General features: G+C 49.5%; 2 protein-coding genes across 2 annotated transcripts in view; one reads left to right on the top strand and one right to left on the bottom strand.

Annotated features, from left to right (window-relative positions):
- LOC122392299 overlaps positions 1–4,016 on the top strand; it is a 43,439-nt gene extending 39,423 nt beyond the window's left edge. The window contains exon 13 of the mRNA XM_043387005.1: positions 3,907–4,016. The gene's annotated coding sequence lies outside the window, so the exon portion shown is untranslated. The remainder of the gene's footprint in view (positions 1–3,906) is intronic.
- Positions 1–20,917, bottom strand: part of LOC122392292 (probable 3',5'-cyclic phosphodiesterase pde-5) — a 55,465-nt gene that overhangs the window by 16,056 nt on the left and 18,492 nt on the right. The window contains exons 4-6 of the mRNA XM_043386986.1: positions 5,838–5,900; positions 5,042–5,179; positions 1,703–1,740 (exon numbers count right to left, since the gene is read on the bottom strand). Coding sequence (XP_043242921.1) covers positions 1,703–1,740; positions 5,042–5,114 — 111 coding nt within the window. The 5' untranslated portion in view covers positions 5,115–5,179; positions 5,838–5,900. The remainder of the gene's footprint in view (positions 1–1,702; positions 1,741–5,041; positions 5,180–5,837; positions 5,901–20,917) is intronic.

Genomic DNA, 20,917 nt, shown 5'->3' with positions numbered 1-20,917 from the left:
GGCGCTCCGCGCCGCCGTTTTTGAGATATCCGCGAAAAACCACAGGGGGGGGGGTGTTCAAACACCCCCCCCCCCAGCAGGGCGCGGGTTAATGTAAAAAATCCGCACAGTCACATCGTTAAAGATGCTTTGGCAAAGGACGAAAAGTAGATCAATGTACAATATGATGTAGACTAAGTTTATGGCTCTTGTTAAGTAGCCATGATAAAAAATGATAAACGCGTACATAAAAGTTTCATTGTGTTTAAAGGGACTATCCCACCTTCTAAAATGTTGTTAAAACCAGTTAAATTGTGCCCGACTTTATAGATTGGATGACCAGGAACACGGTTCCGGCATTTATTTTTCATTAAACATCTTAGGCTTCCCATATTCCAAACACAAACTTTCAAATATGTGACGTCACAGCCCAAAATTACCTCCTTCCCCAGGCCACATTACTGTCATAAAGCTGATTCTTTTTACTCTGTAGGCACCACAACAAAGTTCAGACCAAGTTTTAAGCGATTTTTCAACGAACAAACCCATTTAAATCAGAATGACTAAACGAGGTGACGTCACACTAACGGTCGCTCCATGTTGAAGATAGGGCCTTGCACAAGGCCCATTTTCAAATGAAGGGAACGAATTTCTTCAACACCAAGAGGCCGCGGGGGTTGCAACCTAGATAGATAGTGGTTTCTGAACCTCGCCGCAAACTTGGCTATCTCAACTCAAACCCCATGTTAAAGGTGGGATAGTCCCTTTAAAGGGACTATCCCACCTTCTAAAATGTTGTTAAAACCAGTTAAATTGTGCCCGACTTTATAGATTGGATGACCAGGAACACGGTTCTGGCATTTATTTTTTATTAAACATCTTAGGCTTCCCATATTCCAAACACAAACTTTCAAATATGTGACGTCACAGCCCAAAATTACCTCCTTCCCCAGGCCACATTACTGTCATAAAGCTGATTCTTTTTACTCTGTAGGCACCACAACAAAGTTCAGACCAAGTTTTAAGCGATTTTCAACGAACAAACCCATTTAAATCAGAATGACTAAACGAGGTGAAGTCACACTAACGGTCGCTCCATGTTGAAGATAGGGCCTTGCGCAAGGCCCATTTTCAAATGAAGGGAACGAATTTCTTCAACACCAAGAGGCCGCGGGGGTTGCAACCTAGATAGATAGTGGTTTCTGAACCTCGCCGCAAACTTGGCTATCTCAACTCAAACCCCATGTTAAAGGTGGGATAGTCCCTTTAAGCGGCTTCTCTAATTGCATTGTCAAGACGAGTAGCCAAAGAATGATGCTAACCTGTAGTGTATTTGATTCGAGAAGATAAACCTGAAATAATTCTTTTAAAAGAGACTTGAATGACTTTTAGAGCATGTTCTCATAGACGTTTGGCTTCCGTGCTGCCTGCTATTATTCGATAAGAAGTCCACAAACTGAGTCAAGAATGGAGCTGAAATGTCCCCATCCGACACATACCATCCGACGTATACTGTAAGTGAGAGGCGCAAACAGCCGTGAATATGATAATTAATTGTTACCTAATGGCTCTTTTTCACACCCGGCGGATTTCATCAATGTCACCGTCAGACAATTGCGTACTTCCGATACCGCGTTGCACTTAAAGCACCACACAAACGATAAACGATAAGGAGTAATGAATGTTAGTGGAACATGAATGCAGAAAACTGTTAAAACCTTACCTTCCATCGTGATAAGCTTGTTTTCCGTGTTGCCGAGCCTAGAAAGAAATGAACACGTTATCACCTACTATGCATTATTGCATATCATTCAATCATAACTTTTTATGCACCTCGTTGGTTTTCATGCCTGCAGAACATTGCACTTTATCACATATCGAAACATTGCTGTTGTTCAGGTAGTTTTTTAAATAAACGTTTCTGAAATATTAATAAACTATAGCGTCGAATCCGTATACGGCAGATTCGCCTCTACCGCTCCCACCCACCCACAGCGTCGTATCTAGCGCCACGAAGCAAGCTCCTGTGGGTTGCCGTTAAAATAATAACATCATACGCCGGCTGGTATCAGTATAGGGATGTAGATCAGGGTACCGCTCTAATGATAGTGCAAATCATTGCTGAAAAGGGTGAGATATTATGCTAGAAAAAAAAAACCACTGAGCTAGGGCAAGCAACCCAGAGGACAGCGTGCAATACCTACCCTCCTCTCCTCCCCTCTCCTCCCTACCACTTCAGACGGTGACTTAGGCGTAATCGCCGGCAACACACTGGGAGCACTTCCAGTATGGGTGTATGCTTAAAGGGACCCTCCCACCTTAACATTAGATTTGAGTTGAGATAGCCAAAATGGGGTCCCTGGCTCACAACTACCGGTTTCGGCACTCACAACATCGAGAAATGCCTTAAATCGGAAATATTGAATTTCAAAATTGCAGCATTTTGATTCAGAGGGGCTAATGCATAGGAATACCCCTCTGAATGTGTGACGTCAGCGCAGATATCTAACGATTTTTAAATGTTTGACTAAAACGTTTTGTAGCACGCGGTGGTATATGCTGCTTTGCGCGCAACAAGTGCCGCACTTTCAGCTGCCAAACTATTGCTTCCAAATAAAGTCGCTAGGAACAGCGGAGATTCCAAAAAGTAAACAAAAGTAAAAGTCTAATATCTTGAAAACCGGTGAATATTTTTTAGGTGAAATTTGGTAGATATTCGTTTTCGCTCTTTCTGAACCGAGCGACATCACTTTCATGCCAATTCATAAACTTTTTTGAAGGTGGGAGGGTCCCTTTAAAGGGACTATCCCACCTTCAAAAAAGTACCATTTAGGATTCGGAAATGTTACTCATGATATTGTGACGAATTCTGCAAGTTTTTACGCGTTTTCATTGTATACTTTTTGAGATATTGCGCCTTTTATATTTCATCGTGACGTCATTTAGATCGGATCTGTGACGTAATGAAGAATTTACTTCATGTCAATGTGGGGGAAATTTGGCAGCAAATATAGGTATTTGCTCTCAAATATGACGCGGCTCATACAATAACAAGTGTCTCTGATTAGCTCATTCGTAAATCAAGTGAAACTTCACATGCGTGACAGGCGTTCAAAATGCAAATGACGTCATCAAATGGCCGTTAATAGTTAAGAGATAGGGCCTTAGCTAAGGCCCACTTTTCAAATGAAGGGAACGAATTTTTTTAACACCACGAAACTGAGGATATTGCGACCAGGATATATAGTGGTTTCTGAACCTGGCCGCCAACTTGACTATCTCAACTCAGAACTAATGCAAAGGTGGGACAGTCCCTTTAATGATATGACATAGAACGGAGGACGGACATAAGAATAGGACGCCCCGAGCAATCTCTACGAGAACCAATGTGGAGGAAGAATTTGGAGGGAAGATACAAGTCGGGCAATTGATAAGTGTTATAAAGGCCGAAGTAATTACCCGCAAACCGACTACGTCCTGGCTATTCAAGTGGAGCCTCGCTAGCTCGATGTAATTGGGAAAATTTACGGGCTATCTAGCCCAGCGCGGCCACCAACTACATATAATTTGCCATTGTTCTCTTGGGGTTCCAGATAGCGTTAAAAAAAACAAGGATTCGAGGCGTCCTCGTTTGTAAGATGCTTCCAACTGCATGATGTGACAAAAAAAAATAGAGAGAGAGAGAGAGAGAGAGAAAGAGAGAGAGAGAGAGAGAGAGAGAGAGAGAGAGAGAGAGAGAGAGAGAGAGAGAGAGAGAGAGAGAGAGAGACCGGTGAAGCAGGAAGAGATGGCGTAAATGTTTTACACGTTAGTCATTTACTCGATGTAAGCAACAGCGGAATCGAGTGCTGCTGTTTTTGTGATTAAAATAAAATTTAATCTTCACTGCAAGTGAGTTGCGCCACGTTAATCTACAATTGTTTGCAGGCGCGCCACGCTCGTCTCAGCTTCACCAAAAGAGATCTCCACGTCGGTTGGTCTATCGGTGAGTGGCGTCAAAAGGCGGCCGTCGGACGCGTCTGCGGCCGCCGCGGTCGCTGGTCTCCGACTAGAACAATGCCCGACTAATCAGTCGGGAGTAATATTGTGTCGGGAGCTGCAGCGACATCGATCGGCGGCTCGCAGATCAGCCGAGTTCCATCACCGGGGCGCGCCCGCCGCGTGCGCGATATTAGTCCCCGTCCGGCCGGTGCACCATCGACCCGACATGTAAAGATTGCGTGACGGATAACACGCGGTTTGAGCGCCCTGTGATAGAGCAGACGGCCAAGAGCTCCCCAGCACATCCGCGGGAAATTAGGCCAATGTCAGAAAGGATATATATTTCTGGAGGGACCTATCAACAGGTAGGAAGTGAGAGCACACCTGGCTGTCAGCACTGCTGGGTGGTCATAAGCGGCTCATCGTAACTGCCTTACTTGTTCCTACTAGTCTGCCCATTTACGTATCAGTCAGCTAATCCCCGAAAAGATTGAAAATTCAAATTTTGATGTGGCACTAATGGAAAAAATTTTCCGAAAAAATAAATATCCAAAAAATATGAAGACCGTTTCCCCTAATCTAAGTGCTGCACCTGACGCTTTCCATACGACCTGTAGCTATTGCCTATTTCTTGGGACCATTGCCGGGAATAGACTTCCCGTGAGACAGTCACGGAACGAGCCGGCACAAAGTTTAGTCTGTCGCCGTCCCTTTCTTCTGCTGCGCTGCTGCTGCCCTCTGCAGACTCACTCGTCGGGTATAACCAATAAACGCCAAACAGGATACACAAACACACCAGGCCCGCACGGACACAAGTAACGATGCCGAACATATAAATATTTACCACAAATCGTAAATACTAATCGGCCATAACGTCCAGGGACTGGTTGTGGAAATAAACGCCTGAATGGATGGCACGTCATGGGCTGAAGTCGGCTTTCTCAGAAGGGGTCCCCTCCCCCTCCCCCCATCACTTCGCAGCGAGAAGGAAGATATAGGCGCATAATATTCTCGTATATTCTCGAAGGTGATCTAGAATAATACCTTTCGGAACACTAAGCCCCCTCAGTGCTCTACTCACCATGTGATGTTTTGGTGCGCTGCGTTTTCCGGATGATCCACCGTTCGAGCTGGTCGAGCTCGACGTGCTCCATGACATAGCGCTCCAGCAGGTCGGGCCGCTCCCGCAGCACGGACGTCAGCCGGTCCCACGGCGGCTCTGCCGGCAGCGGCCCGGATTCAGCGCTCGGCACCGGCACCACAGGCACCACAGGCTCAGCCGGCATCACACTTTGGTCACCGATACCGGGCCGGTGCTAGAGCCAGCGCCGACACTGGGCCGGCACCACAGGCTCAGCACCACATCACCGACACCGAGCCGGCACCACAGGCTCAGCACCAGGCCGGCACCACACACTTAGCACTGACACCAGGCCCGGCACTACAGACACGACACCTGGCTGCCATCACACATTGGGCACCGACTTCGGGTGTACCTGTTATTAATGGATCTACACATAGGTAATAGGGCCGTGGTAACGATAAACAGCGTGGATTTCAAGGAGTGGTCGGGTAGCGATACAAAAATCAAATATGGTGATTTCAGTTACCAAAAGAATGCGGGAGACCTGGTGCACATATTCGCTCATAACTTGAGCACACGAGATCCATCTCGGTACGAATGCGTGCATAACTGTATGTCGGTGCGGCAAGAGACTGGCAGTATTAGACGACCGTGTCAAAGGAATGTGTCGCGTGTCGGTGTCAGTTTCGGCTGTGGCACATGGCTGTGTCACATGGCTGTGTCATCGTGTCGACTTTGTAACTATGACATGATTGTGACACGTATATCGGCCTGATGACAGAGCAGCACTCACCTGTGCGGTCGGCGCATGATGAGCCGGTGCGGTTAGTTGATTGGGTGGCGCGGACAGAGTACCCTGCAACCACAGTGGGATAACGGTCAGAGAACGCGAGAGGGAGGGAGGGAGGGAGAGAGAGCGAGAGAGAGAGAGAGGGAGGGAGGGAGGGAGGGAGGGAGAGAGATGCCAGAATACCCTGTAACCACAGAGGGATAACGATCAGTGAACACGAGAAAGAGAGAGAGAGAGAGAGAGAGAGAGGGGGGGGCGGGCGGACAAAGCCCACATCAAGACGCATTAATACAATCCTCTAACAGCGTGACGCAACTCTTACGTCAGCCGCATAGAAGACTGTGCGCGGTCAGCTAAGTAACTGACCATCAATCAATGAGGCAATCAATCAATGCAGCCCAAATCGCACATTCCAGGCTTTGCTAGAAAGCAGAGGAACATTTGCCGTGTTATTTCACAGCGTCTTGAATCCGGTACTACGAGTAAATGCTGATTGCTGTTGCTTGTACCTAGCAAGAGCTGAGCTGACGAAACTGTCTATTTTGCTTCGCTTTGATGTAACATTTTGATTCAAAACCGTCCAGGCATACGCAAGCTTTGAGCCGAGATAGCTATGTTGTGATTCAAGTCCAAAACTTCGTTTCGGTGCAGTCAAAACAGTCTTAAAACAGGCCGCAGCATTGTGCATTGTCAAACACAACAGCATTTGTGCAATCTCAGGCAGTGCGTTTCAGGCAGTGTAGCGCGTTTGAACATCAAGAGAACCTGACTCGTAAGAACCAAGAGATCATGTATCTTGCACGGCAGCTGAAGCGGGCCGGGAAGCTGTGGGCGGTTTGGTCGGACGGCTGTGTACTGAAGGTTAAGCAGTCCCAGCAGTCGGCGACGGTGAGGCTGAGGTGCAAGACTGATCTCCGTCGATTTGACTAGCAGTTATGCCGTCGGAGATCGCGAGGTAGCTCTTCCACCTTGACTGCCAGCTGAGTGCCTGCCCGTGGTCGGTGCCGACGGCCGGCTGTCCGCCTGCCGTCCCTGCTCGTTGTCGACGCCGTGGTCGGTGCCGGCGGCCGACTGCCCGCCTGCTGAGCCCCGCTGTCTCCGTCTCCGTCGACGTCGTGGTCGGTGCCGACGGCCGACTGCCCGCCTGCTGAGCCCCGCTGTCTCCGTCTCCGTCGACGTCGTGGTCGGTGCCGACGGCCGACTGCCCGCCTGCTAAGCCCCGCTGTCTCCGTCTCCGTCGACGTCGTGGTCGGTGCCGACGGCCGACTGCCCGCCTGCTGAGCCCCGCTGTCTCCGTCTCCGTCGACGCCGTGGTCGGTGCCGGCGGCCGATTGCCCGCCTGCTGAGCCCCGCTGTCTCCGTCTCCGTCGACGCCGTGGTCGGTGCCGACGGCCGGCTGCCCGCCTGCCGTTCCCGCTCGTCTCTGCCGGCACTGTGTTCGGTGCCGACGGCGGCGGTTGTCCGTCTGTCGTCCCCGGTCGTCTGTCTGCGCCATGGTCGTCGGTGCCGGCGGCCGGCTGCCCACCTGCTAAGCCCCGCTGTCTACGTCTCCGTCGACGCCGTGGTCGGTGCCGGCGGCCGGCTGCCCACCTGCTGAGCCCCGCTGTCTACGTCTCCGTCGACGCCGTGGTCGGTGCCCACGGCCGGCTGCCCACCTGCTAAGCCCCGCTGTCTCCGTCTCCGTCGACGCCGTGGTCGGTGCCGACGGCCGGCTGCCCACCTGCTGAGCCCCGCTGTCTACGTCTCCGTCGACGCCGTGGTCGGTGCCGACGGCCGGCTGCCCCCTGCTGAGCCCCGCTGTCTACGTCTCCGTCGACGCCGTGGTCGGTGCCGACGGCCGGCTGCCTACCTGCTGAGCCCCGCTGTCTCCGTCTCGGTCGACGCCGTGGTCGGTGCCGACGGCCGGCTGCCCGCCTGCCGTTCTCGCTCGTCTATGCCGGCACTGTGCTCGGTGCCGACGGCGGCGGCTGTCCGTCTGTCGTCCCCGGTCGTCTGTCTGCGCCATGGTCGTCGGTGCCGGCGGCCGGCTGCCCACCAGCTGAGCCCCGCTGTCTACGTCTCCGTCGACGCCGTGGTCGGTGCCGGCGGCCGGCTGCCCGCCTGCTGTTCCCGCTCGTCTCTGCCGGCACTGTGTTCGGTGCCGACGGCCGGCTGCCCAGCTGCTGGGCCCCGCTGTCTCCGTCTCCGTCGACGCCGTGGTCGGGCCGACGGCCGGCTGCCCACCTGCTGAGCCCCGCTGTCTACGTCTCCGTCGACGCCGTGGTCGGAGCCGACGGCCGGCTGCCCACCTGCTGAGCCCCGCTGTCTACGTCTCCGTCGACGCCGTGGTCGGTGCCGGCGGCCGGCTGCCCACCTGCTGAGCCCCGCTGTCTCCGTCTCCGTCGACGCCGTGGTCGGTGCCGACGGCCGGCTGCCCACCTGCTGAGCCCCGCTGTCTACGTCTCCGTCGACGCCGTGGTCGGTGCCGACGGCCGGCTGCCCACTTGCTGAGCCCCGCTGTCTACGTCTCCGTCGACGCCGTGGTCGGTGCCGGCGGCCGACTGCCCGCCTGCTGAGCCCCGCTGTCTCCGTCTCCATCGACGCCGTGGTCGGTGCCGACGGCCGGCTGCCCACCTGCCGTTCTCGCTCGTCTATGCCGGCACTGTGTTCGGTGCCGACGGCGGCGCTGTCCGTCTGTCGTCCCCGGTCGTCTGTCTGCGCCATGGTCGTCGGTGCCGGCGGCCGGCTGCCCACCAGCTGAGCCCCGCTGTCTACGTCTCCGTCGACGCCGTGGTCGGTGCCGACGGCCGGCTGCCCGCCTGCTGTTCCCGCTCGTCTCTGCCGGCACTGTGTTCGGTGCCGACGGCCGGCTGCCCACCTGCTGAGCCCCGCTGTCTCCGTCTCCGTCGACGCCGTGGTCGGGCCGACGGCCGGCTGCCCACCTGCTGAGCCCCGCTGTCTCCGTCTCCGTCGACGCCGTGGTCGGTGCCGACGGCCGGCTGCCCACCTGCTGAGCCCCGCTGTCTACGTCTCCGTCGACGCCGTGGTCGGTGCCGGCGGCTGACTGCCCGCCTGCTGAGCCCCGCTGTCTCCGTCTCCGTCGACGCCGTGGTCGGTGCCGACGGCCGGCTGCCCGCCTGCCGTTCTCGCTCGTCTCTGCCGGCACTGTGTTCGGTGCCGACGGCGGCGGCTGTCCGTCTGTCGTCCCCGGTCGTCTGTCTGCGCCATGGTCGTCGGTGCCGACGGCCGGCTGCCCACCTGCTGAGCCCCGCTGTCTACGTCTCCGTCGACGCCGTGGTCGTCGGTGCCGACGGCCGGCTGCCCACCTGCTGAGCCCCGCTGTCTACGTCTCCGTCGACGCCGTGGTCGGTGCCGGCGGCCGGCTGCCCACCTGCTGAGCCCCGCTGTCTACGTCTCCGTCGACGCCGTGGTCGGTGCCGACGGCCGGCTGCCCACCTGCTGAGCCCCGCTGTCTACGTCTCCGTCGACGCCGTGGTCGGTGCCGACGGCCGGCTGCCCACCTGCTGAGCCCCGCTGTCTACGTCTCCGTCGACGCCGTGGTCGGTGCCGGCGGCCGGCTGCCCACCTGCTGAGCCCCGCTGCCTACGTCTCCGTCGACGCCGTGGTCGGTGCCGACGGCCGGCTGCCCACCTGCTGAGCCCCGCTGTCTACGTCTCCGTCGACGTCGTGGTCGGTGCCGACGGCCGGCTGCCCACCTGCTGAGCCCCGCTGTCTCCGTCTCCGTCGACGCCGTGGTCGGTGCCGGCGGCCGGCTGCCCACCTGCTGAGCCCCGCTGTCTACGTCTCCGTCGACGCCGTGGTCGGTGCCGACGGCCGGTTGCCCACCTGCTGAGCCCCGCTGTCTACGTCTCCGTCGACGCCGTGGTCGGTGCCGATGGCCGACTGCCCGCCTGCTGAGCCCCGCTGTCTACATCTCCGTCGACGCCGTGGTCGGTGCCGACGGCCGGCTGCCCGCCTGCTGTTCCCGCTCGTCTCTGCCGGCACTGTGTCGGTGCCGACGGCGGCGGCTGTCCGTCTGTCGTCCCCGGTCGTCTGTCTGCGCCATGGTCGTCGGTGCCGGCGGCCGGCTGCCTGGCTGCCGTCCCTGCTCGTTGTCGGCGCCGTGGCCGGCTGCCTGCGCCGTTGGCGGTGCCGGCGGCCGGCTGTCTGCCCGCCTGCCGTCCACGGTCGTCGGTCCTCAGACGGGCGACTGCCGTCCTCGCTCGTCTCTGTTTGCGCCATGGTCGTCGCTCGTCTCCGTCGACGCTGGTTTGGTAATCGGCGTGTAGTGGGCGGTACAGGTGATCAAGTGTTTGGGTACTATTGCCTTGTGCTTGGGGCTTCCGAGGGGAGGGAGGGCTGGGGTTTGGTTGCGACGGGGGGGCGGTTTAGATCTGGGATTACGACCGGGCTTCCGGGGCGGCGGCTGGGGGATGGGGATGTGGGGGGGGGGGGGGTCGGGGCGTCGGCTTGGGTTTGTTAAACTTTTCGTGTGACGTAAGGTACTCTTTTAAGTGTCAGTAGTGAATGCAAATAGTTGTAGAGTTCAGATGTATTTATCCATGTTTATTCTTTCTGCTACGTTCTGCTTTGCCATTTGTTTTTTGTTTTTGTTTTTTTTTTTTGTCAGTTTCCGTAAGTTTAAATCGTTTAATTTTACCGTCTATCTGAGTTATTTTGTTATATGCATTGTTTGGTCTTGTTGTTTGATTGTTTTGTTATGTGAATGTTCTGTTTATCGCCCGTCGCCGCGCCACCGACATCTGCTGAGCGTCATTTCACTTTCTCCAGGTCCCGGGTGCCGGGCTGCTTCAGTTGGGTCGGCGGCGTCTACACCAGACACGTCAACACATTCTAGATCTTCAAGCGGAAGCCACAGCAACCACATCATCGTATCACACGTAAATATAAATTCCATCACATCTCGCTGCCGACTTGACGAGCTATCCTACTTTTCCTCTCTTCACGAGATCGACATACTGGGACTTTCTGAGACAAAGCTTGACGACACAGTACACCCTTCTCTTTACACCCTTGACAACTTTCATGACCCATTAACTAAACATAGGAATAGAAATGGGGGAGGGGTGGCTATGTACGTTCGCAGTAATATTCCGGTTAAACGACTCTTTCATCTCGAACATCACGACTATGAATGGATTTGGTGTCTGATAAAATTAGGTAAATTTAGTGTAATAGTGTGCACAGTATACCTTCCTCCGAATATGACCGCACCACAGCATACTAATTTCTTAGAAAACTTAAATGAATCCATAACCCTAGCTCAAGTCCACTCACCAGACAATATTGTTATTTTGGGAGATTTTAATGCTGGAAACACATATCTCAACTCAGACTTATTTAACCATAGCCCCGTAACACCATTTGAAATTACCCTTCAGGATGAACTTTATTCACTAAACCTCAAGCAGCTCATTAATCAACCCACACGTTATGCAGACACCAGTGTTACCAATTTACGCGATCTTCTTATAGTATCAAACCCAGAAATGGTCCTTGACAGTGGTACACTTCCTCCTTTTTCAAAAATTGATCATTTACCAATATTTGCCTGTCTTAACATAAGTCGCCCCTCCAGCGTAACATATTCCATTAAACTATGGGACTACAGACATATGGACGCAGACAAACTGACACGACTTTTGATGGACACTGACTGGGACAGACTTTTGGACTGTGACTTGGACGACGCAGCATATAACTTGACTGACGCTCTATTAACTGCAGCCAAAGCAGCCATTCCAAGTCGAAAAATTATAATAAAATCTCACGACAAACCATGGCTTACCATTGAACTTAAGCGAGAAATACGCAAGCGGAATAGGCTTTTCAACATAGCAAAAAGACGTAACACGGACGATGACTGGGAACGATGGAGACGACAGCGAAACAAGACCACAGAGACAAACCAAAGACTTAAAAATAGACACATCCAAAACCAAATTGACAAACTTCTTGACCATAAAAAGGACCCACGATCATATTACAAAATTTTAAACAGTATTATCGGAAAAAGGACTCATCGTAGCATGCCACCGCTTATAAATCAAGACGGCATACCAATCTCAGACGACTTTGACAAAGCGACAATCTTAAACGACCACTTTGCATCCCAGACTCGACTAGACACACACAACTTGCAAATGCCTGAAATCCCTATTCCGGTTCCCCTATTCCTCCGCTATCAGATGTCCAAGTCACCGAGCCTGAAGTTCTCAAAATTCTAAATTCCTTAGACATCAACAAGGCAACAGGCCCGGACAATATTCCTAACAAATTATTAAAAATGTGTGCACTTTTACTTGCTGAACCTCTGTCCAAACTCTTTAACAAATCACTTCAACTAGGAAGGTTCCCCTCACTTTGGAAAAAAGCCTGTGTCACTCCAATCTTCAAGCAAAAGGGATCTAGCTCAGATCCAACAAACTATCGTCCTATTAGTCTTCTTCCCAATCTCTCTAAAATTCTCGAAAAAATCGTTTTTTCCAAGATATATTCTCATTTGAATGGAAACAACTTACTTTCAGAAAAACAAAGTGGATATCGTCCGGGCCATAGCACACAAATTCAGCTCTTGTATCTAACTCACCAGCTATACTCTGCTCTGAACAAAAGTCAAAACTTTACAGCTATCTATCTTGACATCTCGAAATATTTTGATAAAATTTGGCATGATGGACTCCTTTTAAAATGCAAAATCGAGTGCAATATTTCCGGTTCTCTGCTAGCCTGGCTTAACTCTTACCTTACAGATCGCGAACAGGTTGTTCGTGTTGGAAACAGTCTATCACCATCCCAAAAAATACTATCCGGCTGCCCCCAGGGCTCGGTGCTTGGACCTCTTCTGGCCTTAATTTACCTCAACGATCTATCAAACAAGACCAAAAATGACGCTCTCTTTTACGCTGACGACACTTCACTTTATTCTTCCCATCCCCACGACAGTCAGGATCACAGACGCTCCTTGCAGAACGACCTGGACGAGATTAAACGATATGGGACTGACTGGGCCATCACCTTCAACGCTAAAAAGACACTACAACAGACATTTACAAACCGACGAGACAGCTGTCCTCCAGCACTTACATTTGACGGGCAGGACATACCGACCGTGACAAGTCATAAACATCTCGGACTGACACTCTCGACGGACCTTCACTTTCGCGCACACATCAATAACGTCATTCGGACAATTAACATGCTCCTAGGACCGATATATCCCGTGGCTAAGCTTCTTCCTAGACCAGTCTTGAACAACATTTACTCTACCTATATAACACCTCATTTCGACTATTGTGATATTGTTTACGACGGACATTTGACATCAACTGACGCCATCCGACTCCAGACGCTTCAGAACCGTTGTGCCAGACTTGTAACAGGGACGCTTTATCGAACACCAACTACCGCATTACTAACCGAACTAGGATGGGAACGACTTGAGACAAGACGATTAATTCATAAGCTTCTATTCTTTCACAGACTTTACTTCAATCATCCTCCTCTCCCTTCATACATTAAAGACATATTGACAGAAACCAGACAAGACGCCACGGGACTTAGACTTCGCAATGCTCAATCTCTTACTTTCCCCCCTACCAATCTCACTTCTTTCTATAGAGCCTTTTTTCCTTCGACAATAAGACTCTGGAATACTCTCCCAGACACATTGCGTAACACCTCATCCCGCTCCGCTTTTGCTCGTCAAGTCTGGCAGCGATTTGGGGCACCAGAGCCACCCACTTTCTTTTCTTTCGGCAACAAAACGCGTAACACACTACACACACGATTGAGAGTGGGCATGACGACTCTCAAGGCACACCTGTTCAATATACAACACCCCAACACACCCAGCCCAGTATGTGCTTGCGGTTATCACGATGAGAACACAACTCACTTCATACTCTGGTGCCCACTTTACCATACACAAAGAGTAAAACTTATGAATGCAGTTCGAATCATCACTCCAAATTTTGACAATTTCTCAGCAAAATTAAAACTTGATACCCTTCTCTTTGCAAAAGACTTAAACAAGCATCAAGGCACACAAATCACCCATCACCTCCAGACATTTATTGTAGAGACAAATCGGTTTACCAATACAACATTACTGTTTAGTTAGTGCATTTAAGTACCATTGATATTAATGCAACACACTGCTTACATAACACTACATCACATTACAAAACACAAAACATGACACTATGACGCAAGCTGGCCCGATTGGAGTCGTCCGGCGCCTGGGGCCGGGTACTGTCTGCTTTTTTGGCTCGGCGGGTTTCGGGCGGGGTCGACGCTTTCTGATACTTTGGTTTGGTCATGTGTTCTTTGTTTAACTTAATTGGAGAGGCGCCTTTGATTTAAGCTTTTTGCTTTTGCGCCAATCCTCTATTGTTTTGTTCGTTGTTCTTGTTTACATGTGATAAAATACAATGAACTGAACTGAACTGAAATCTGGTTTTTCTTAATTGTCGGCTGACGTCAAAAAGCATCGATATAAAAGAAACCGTCATTGCGCATGAGCTACGATTGAAAAATACCCACATTTTTGGCACAGAAATTATCATTCTAAGATGATGGTTATGTCGGTGAATATGCATTTATGTCATCGTAGCCTGCATAGGTATTATTTTTTAATAGTCTGGGGGCATTTAAGTAAATTGCATGAATAGATCATATGGTGCTTATATGTAGGTAAATAGCCGTGCTGTTGCATGTTTTATTTATTAGTTTAATTTATTTTTACGTGTTATATTTGCTGCGTTTTACATGCCTATACACTGTCTCAGTAAAAAATAGGTCCCTACATATTTCCTTCTTTGATACAAGTGTTTTATTTTTGCTTTAGATTCGTAACTCCATAAAAAGTGTACCTAAATTGTTAAATGACTTGCTATTTAATCGTCAGGGCACCGTTAAGGCCAGAAAAAATGGTCACCAAAATTCGATGGGCTCTGGAATCCCAATTTATAGCTTGGCCTGTCGCCTTGCTGCCCGCATAGTAACACTTTGCCGGATGGCAAAGTCCTTTGCCCTCTCGGCTTTGCCCGTGTGTATTGGGTATATGTATATGTGTGCCGAGAACGTCACACGTTGCTACGATACAGAAACACACTTAACTGCTATAATATCCCGCGCTCTTTTTCATTCCGTTATCGATGGTAATGGCCGCTGCGGTCTGCGGTCTAGTGACGGCCGCTGTTGTCGCCCGTTGCCATGGTGACGGCGGCCGAGCTGACCGCAGGGCTCAGCTCTCGAGAGCGCTGACGTCACGGTACACTGGGCGCCGGTGCACCGCCCACGTTTTGCACAGGCTCCGTATTAGGCTTAGGGTAGTGTGGGGTAATTTGAACATATTTTTACGTCTTCTCCGTTGTACCAAATTCCAGTTCAACCCTGGATGAAGAAAAACTGCTTCAGTAGCGCAAGTGTCACTTGCTTTCACCATGCAAGCCTCATTTTTGGACGAGCCGAGCATACCTTGAATAGCATAGCCTCACTTCTCCACCAAGTTACGGTGTGTTCAAATTGCCCCACCGTGGGGTAATTTGAACATACTGCCTTTAACCGGTCATAAAAACGATAGTCTCGCCAGCACCGATGTTGTTTGACCCATAAACAAATAGGCAGAACAATTCTAAACATACCTTCACTTGAAAAATCAACACAACAGCAAAAATAACAGTTGCAGAGTATCAATATCTGCACGCTGCACACCGGTCAGTTGACAGAATTCGCCCCTCTTCAATTAACAGAACGTCTATCATTTTTGTTCGATAAAAACTCTCCCAACCGTACTACATCTGTTAAAGTTGTGCCAATCGAAACCTGGACATTTGGAGTTCTGATTTTGTCCAATGTCCAATTCGGAATTGGTTGGACAAAGGTAGCAGACTGGACAACATTGGACGATGGCTTGCTACACTTCAGCGCTTTTTATAAAGTAATCGTGCATAGCATTGATTGGCGAATGGAAAGCTTGTTAAGCTCTCAATATAGTGAACTCTTTTCGGCTGGTAAAATTACATTGACGGTTTTGAGTGTTGATAGCTGCATAATTTTCGGACATATTTGGACAAATAGTTGACTTTAACATTTTTGGACGGAAAATCAACAACAATGCTGGACATAAGACGGATATTAGACGTAAATTTTCTAAAACTGGCATCACTTATCTACTACTGCCTTGGGTCGAAAATATTGGCAAAAAAAAACTGGGAGCGTTGTTTTTTCGGAGCTATCCCTGTCTTCATTCAAATTCTCACACTATGTTCAAATTACCCCACGCTAAAAGTTATTTTGCCATTTTAAAAAACAGGGTTCAAAAGCAAATTTCTTGGATTGAAGGCACTGATTAGGTCATTATACAACAAAAGCCGTTGCGTATTAGGCGCTAGCAATGCAAGATTTTGCGCTGCAATGAAGTTGCAATGACGTGTTTTTAGGCGTTTTTCCTTGCGAAATTGATTTTTTACACTGTGCGTCAACATCTTCATTCCCTGAAACTTTAAACCCCGTTCATATGATAGCCCTTTTAGTAACGATAATTTCTCTCATTGGTCTTATTGTCATGCCACTTATGGATTTTCCGTAATTTTCTGTTATTCACACTATGTTCAAATTGCCCCACATGTTCAAATTACCCCACCCTACCCTACTCAGCCGAAACCATCGCTATCACTTACGGCAAGGCCTCACTCAATACAGATGAGGTGGCGAAACACGGGTAAAACAGCAAAGAGTAAGATGTCGTCAGATATCACTGTCTGACCGTCCGAGAGATGGGACTGGGCTGAGCAAAAAAATGCTGAAATATAATTCTAGCTCAATCAGAGAAGTTGATCTATTACTCGTCTATTAAAGGGACTGTCCCACCTTTGCATTAGTTCTGAGTTGAGATAGCCAAGTTGGCGGCCAGGTTCAGAAACCACTATATATCCTGGTCGCAATATCCTCAGTTTCGTGGTGTTAAAGAAATTCGTTCCCTTCATTTGAAAAGTGGGCCTTAGCTAAGGCCCTATCTCTTAACTATTAACGGCCATTTGATGACGTCATTTGCATTTTGAACGCCTGTCACGCATGTGAAGTTTCACTTGATTTACGAATAAGCTAATCAGAGACACTTGTTATTGTATGAGCCGCGTCATATTTGAGAGCAAATACCTATATTTGCTGCCAAATTTCCCCCACATTGACATGAAGTAAATCCTTCATTACGTCACAGATCCGATCTAAATGACGTCACGATGAAATATAAAAGTCGCAATATCTCAAAAAGTATACAATGAAAACGCTTAAAAACTTGCAGAATTCGTCACAATATCGTGAGTAACATTTCCGAATCCTAAATGGTACTTTTTTGAAGGTGGGATAGTCCCTTTAACCCGCGCCCCGCTGGGGGGGGGGGGGCAGAAGCTGCCCCCTCCCGTTTTTCGCCAATAACTTCTAAACGCGTTACGCCAGCGACATCAGACTTTCAGTACCTTATCATACATCAATTTGACACGTTCCCTGAAAATTTGAGCGGAATCCGTCGGCAAATTTTTGAGAAATTGACGTTTTAGTGACGTCATGTTCGCCATTTTCGCCTCAAAAACGGCAAAATTTCAAACGCCGCTTACATCTTCATTTTTAACCCGCGCACCGACGGGGGTCTGCGCCAACTTAGTTCCGACGGGGGGGGCGGATAACCGCCCCCCCCTGAGATCTCGAGAACGAAGCAAGATAGCGACAAGCGGTAAACGGCATCGGATACGCACGGTCAAGATCTACAATTTTTACTAAGGTCATTTTCAGGTCAGGTCAAAGATGACGTCACAGGGGTCGAAAAATGCAAAATGGCGGCGCTAGATATGGAGAGAGTTTTTCTCGAATAACTTTCGAATTAGTCAAGATAGGAGCAAACTAAGGGCATCATCGTGATCCTCTCGTCAATCCGCATCGAATGATATATATGTTGACCTCGAAAGGTCAAGGTCAAAGGTTGACCTCAGGTCACGTGACCTCGAGGTCATCATGTATATCATTCGATGCGTCTTGACGAGCTGAACACAATGAGACCATCCACGCGGCTGTATCTTGTTCCTGTACGGAGTTATTGGCCAAAAACCTTTGGTGACCTTTGATGACGTCACATGACCTCACAGCTGCTCAACAGCAAAACAGACCTCAAGGTAGTGAAGGTTGATCGTATATGAAGTCATGTATGGTATATGGGGCCATTCCGACCCGTTTTAGTGGTAAAAATAGGGAGTTGATTTTTCCCCCATTGACTTATAATGGGGAGGTCGCGAAATTGACCTGACCTTAGGTCACCGATATCAAAATTCCGAGATATACAAATTGTAGTTACTAATGACCTTATAACATCCTGCGACTTTGAAAGGCCTCGGACATCTACTGTAGCTCTGGCACGGTGACAAAGTTGCAAAAAAGTGACTTGAGGTTGGGTCATTCAAAGTGACCTGGTGACCTGACCTTAAAAGGTAGGAGGTTCAAACTTGCACACCATGTGTAAAATTGATGAGGGAATAGTCATACCAAATTTCGCGGCGCTACGCGCCGCGGTTTTCCCGCTATCCGCGAAAAACCTCAGGGGGGGGGCGGATATCCGCCCCCCCCGTCGGTGCGCGGGTTAAAGGAATCAAGACGTAACAAAAAGGTTATCCGTGATTCTACTTTGTCTATCAAATGGCTATCTCGGTTTTTTGAAAATTTTGGATTGTGTTCCAAATTTTTTTCTTCAAAAAACTGACTTTTTTGGGAAAATAATTATAAAATCCAAAATTATGAGTGTATCGAAAAAACCGGAATATATGTCAGAGGAGTTGTCTATGTGCACCTACATACCAATTTTTAGAACAATCGGTTCAAAAATGTGGGAGTTATTCAAAATTTTATGACGTCACGACACACAAAAAATTTTGAAAAATGATTTTTTGGAAGTTCTAGACCTAGTACGGAAACCAAAATAGCACCATTCGACTCGCCGTGAAAAACTGCATCAGATAGACAACTTTTTAGGCCTTAACAACCAACTTCAAAATTTGACCTCACTTGACCTGACCTTGACCTGACCTCGACCTGAAATTCATCCAGAGGTGGTCCGTATCACTTATTGAGTGTTCCTATTGAATTCTATGAGTAAAATGACCCATAAAACATGTGTCGCACATGCCCTTTCCTATATTTTGTTTTTGGTGACCTGACCTGACCTGACCTGACCTTGACCTTGACCTTTGAATGACATTGTATGCAACGAATATTGTCTTGATAGTCTAAGAACACGTTTTGGGCATCAGTCTCAGTCCATTCTTCGGCAACTACGGTGCAAGGCCGATACTGTAGAAACTTGCATTTTGTACCCTTGACCTGACCTTGACCTGACCTCTGACCTACTTAAGCAAAAAAAAGGGCTCTTAAGATCCGCCTTGTTGAGAGCTTTCGATTGCCGTTTTCCCCGTCTTTCTACGACCATCGGTTCGGAAGTTAGACAGGGGGGCAGAATCTGCCCCCCCCCCCCCAGCAGGGCGCGTATGGCTGAATAGCCCAGCGGGGCGCGGGTTAACCTTCGCCCCAGTGGGGGGGGGGGGGCATATGTTACACCCTGTCGCGTTTTTTTTCGTGTGAATAAAAAACCGCGGCGCGTTGCGCCGCGCCGCTTGGAGTACAGGGTGTCCAGAAAAAACGGATACTATTATTTTTTGCTATAATTCCGAAAATAAACACCTTATATTTTAAAATGGCACATGCTTGTATTCGCAAAAATATGGGAAAACAGACAGCAGGTGCCTTATGGCATGTAAACTATTTGGTTAGTCGCGGCAGCTCCTCAAAGCAGATAGGTACTCAATGTGAGCGGCCTTCCGGCGGATCAGCACTAGCACAGTCTGCAGGTGACTGATGGTCATGTTGACCATCTCGGAGGGCAGGCAATTAACTTTCCAACGACGCATTACAGTGCTCATGAGTTTTGCCAAATCTTGCACTATAAGCACATGAAGTTGGAACAAAATCGGCACGTGCGTTAATGAATGCGACTTAATTTCCATAGTATCTTTTTTTCTGGACACCCTGTAGCTTTTTGTGCATCAATTTTGGACAATGTGTGAAATTTTTGACCCCAGGTCATGTCAGGTCAGATCACCAGGGCCCTGTTCATGACTCCCGGCGGTCGCTGCGGCCGCTGCGGTCGCTGCGGTCAGCCGGGTTGTTACGTCACGAAAAGGGGTGGGGCTCATGTAGTATGACGAATGTATGACGTCACCTTGCTGCGGCCGCTGCGATCTCTGCGGTCGCAATCCAGCGACCGCCGAGCCGCAAGAAAACTAATTGCACTGAACTTGGCGTACTGAAGTCAAATAGGCGCAAGCCGTGTTGTCATGGAGACGATTTTGTAAGCAAATTATCTAGCAGTGTGCGTCAGTTGTAAACAATTGTCGGCAACTATTTCGGCAGCAGACGCTGTTCATGGAACGCTGCTGCGGCCGAGTGAGTGATGACGTTTCAAAAATGGGCGGAGCTTAGAACCTGCGGCCGGCCGCAGCGACCGCAGACTTCATGAACAGGGCCCTGGTCAAGTTAACTGACTAAGCCTAAAAAAGTTTGCAATCATGTCCAGCCTGCAGTGTTTGTCAGAGAGGTTTCAAACTTTGTGGATTGCATGATGTTATGGGCGCCTTTAATTTGTATATCTCGGATTTTTTTTATATCCGTGACCTAAGTTTATTTAGGTCAGTGGCGTGACTTTTCCATTATAAGTCAATGGAGAAAAACGAAAATGCCTCTAGATCCGTGCGTACGCATAGGAACAGTCCAAATATTTCAGAATCACAATGATTTGGACCACCCGTGACGACCAAGGTGTCGTTTTTGCTGATAGCCTCTAGAAAGGGCAAATTGATTCCTTTCTTTTGGTCAAAGGAGAGGAGTATTTTGTCCCATGGTCTTTCCTTCCAATGCAACTGTTACGTCGGACTGAATAGTGTTTAAGAAAAGTGGGACTTTAAAGTCATTTTATCTTTTACTCAGGTTGATAAGTTAATGGTATACTTTTCAGAGTCTCAAGAGTAAATGTATTTTTT

Source organism: Amphibalanus amphitrite, unplaced genomic scaffold (assembly GCF_019059575.1).
Source record: "Amphibalanus amphitrite isolate SeventyFive unplaced genomic scaffold, NRLGWU_Aamphi_draft 000022F_arrow, whole genome shotgun sequence".
Taxonomy (NCBI): Eukaryota; Metazoa; Arthropoda; class Thecostraca; order Balanomorpha; family Balanidae; genus Amphibalanus; species Amphibalanus amphitrite.
Note: the sequence above shows the minus strand (reverse complement) of the source record. Positions and strands in the feature narration are given on the sequence as shown.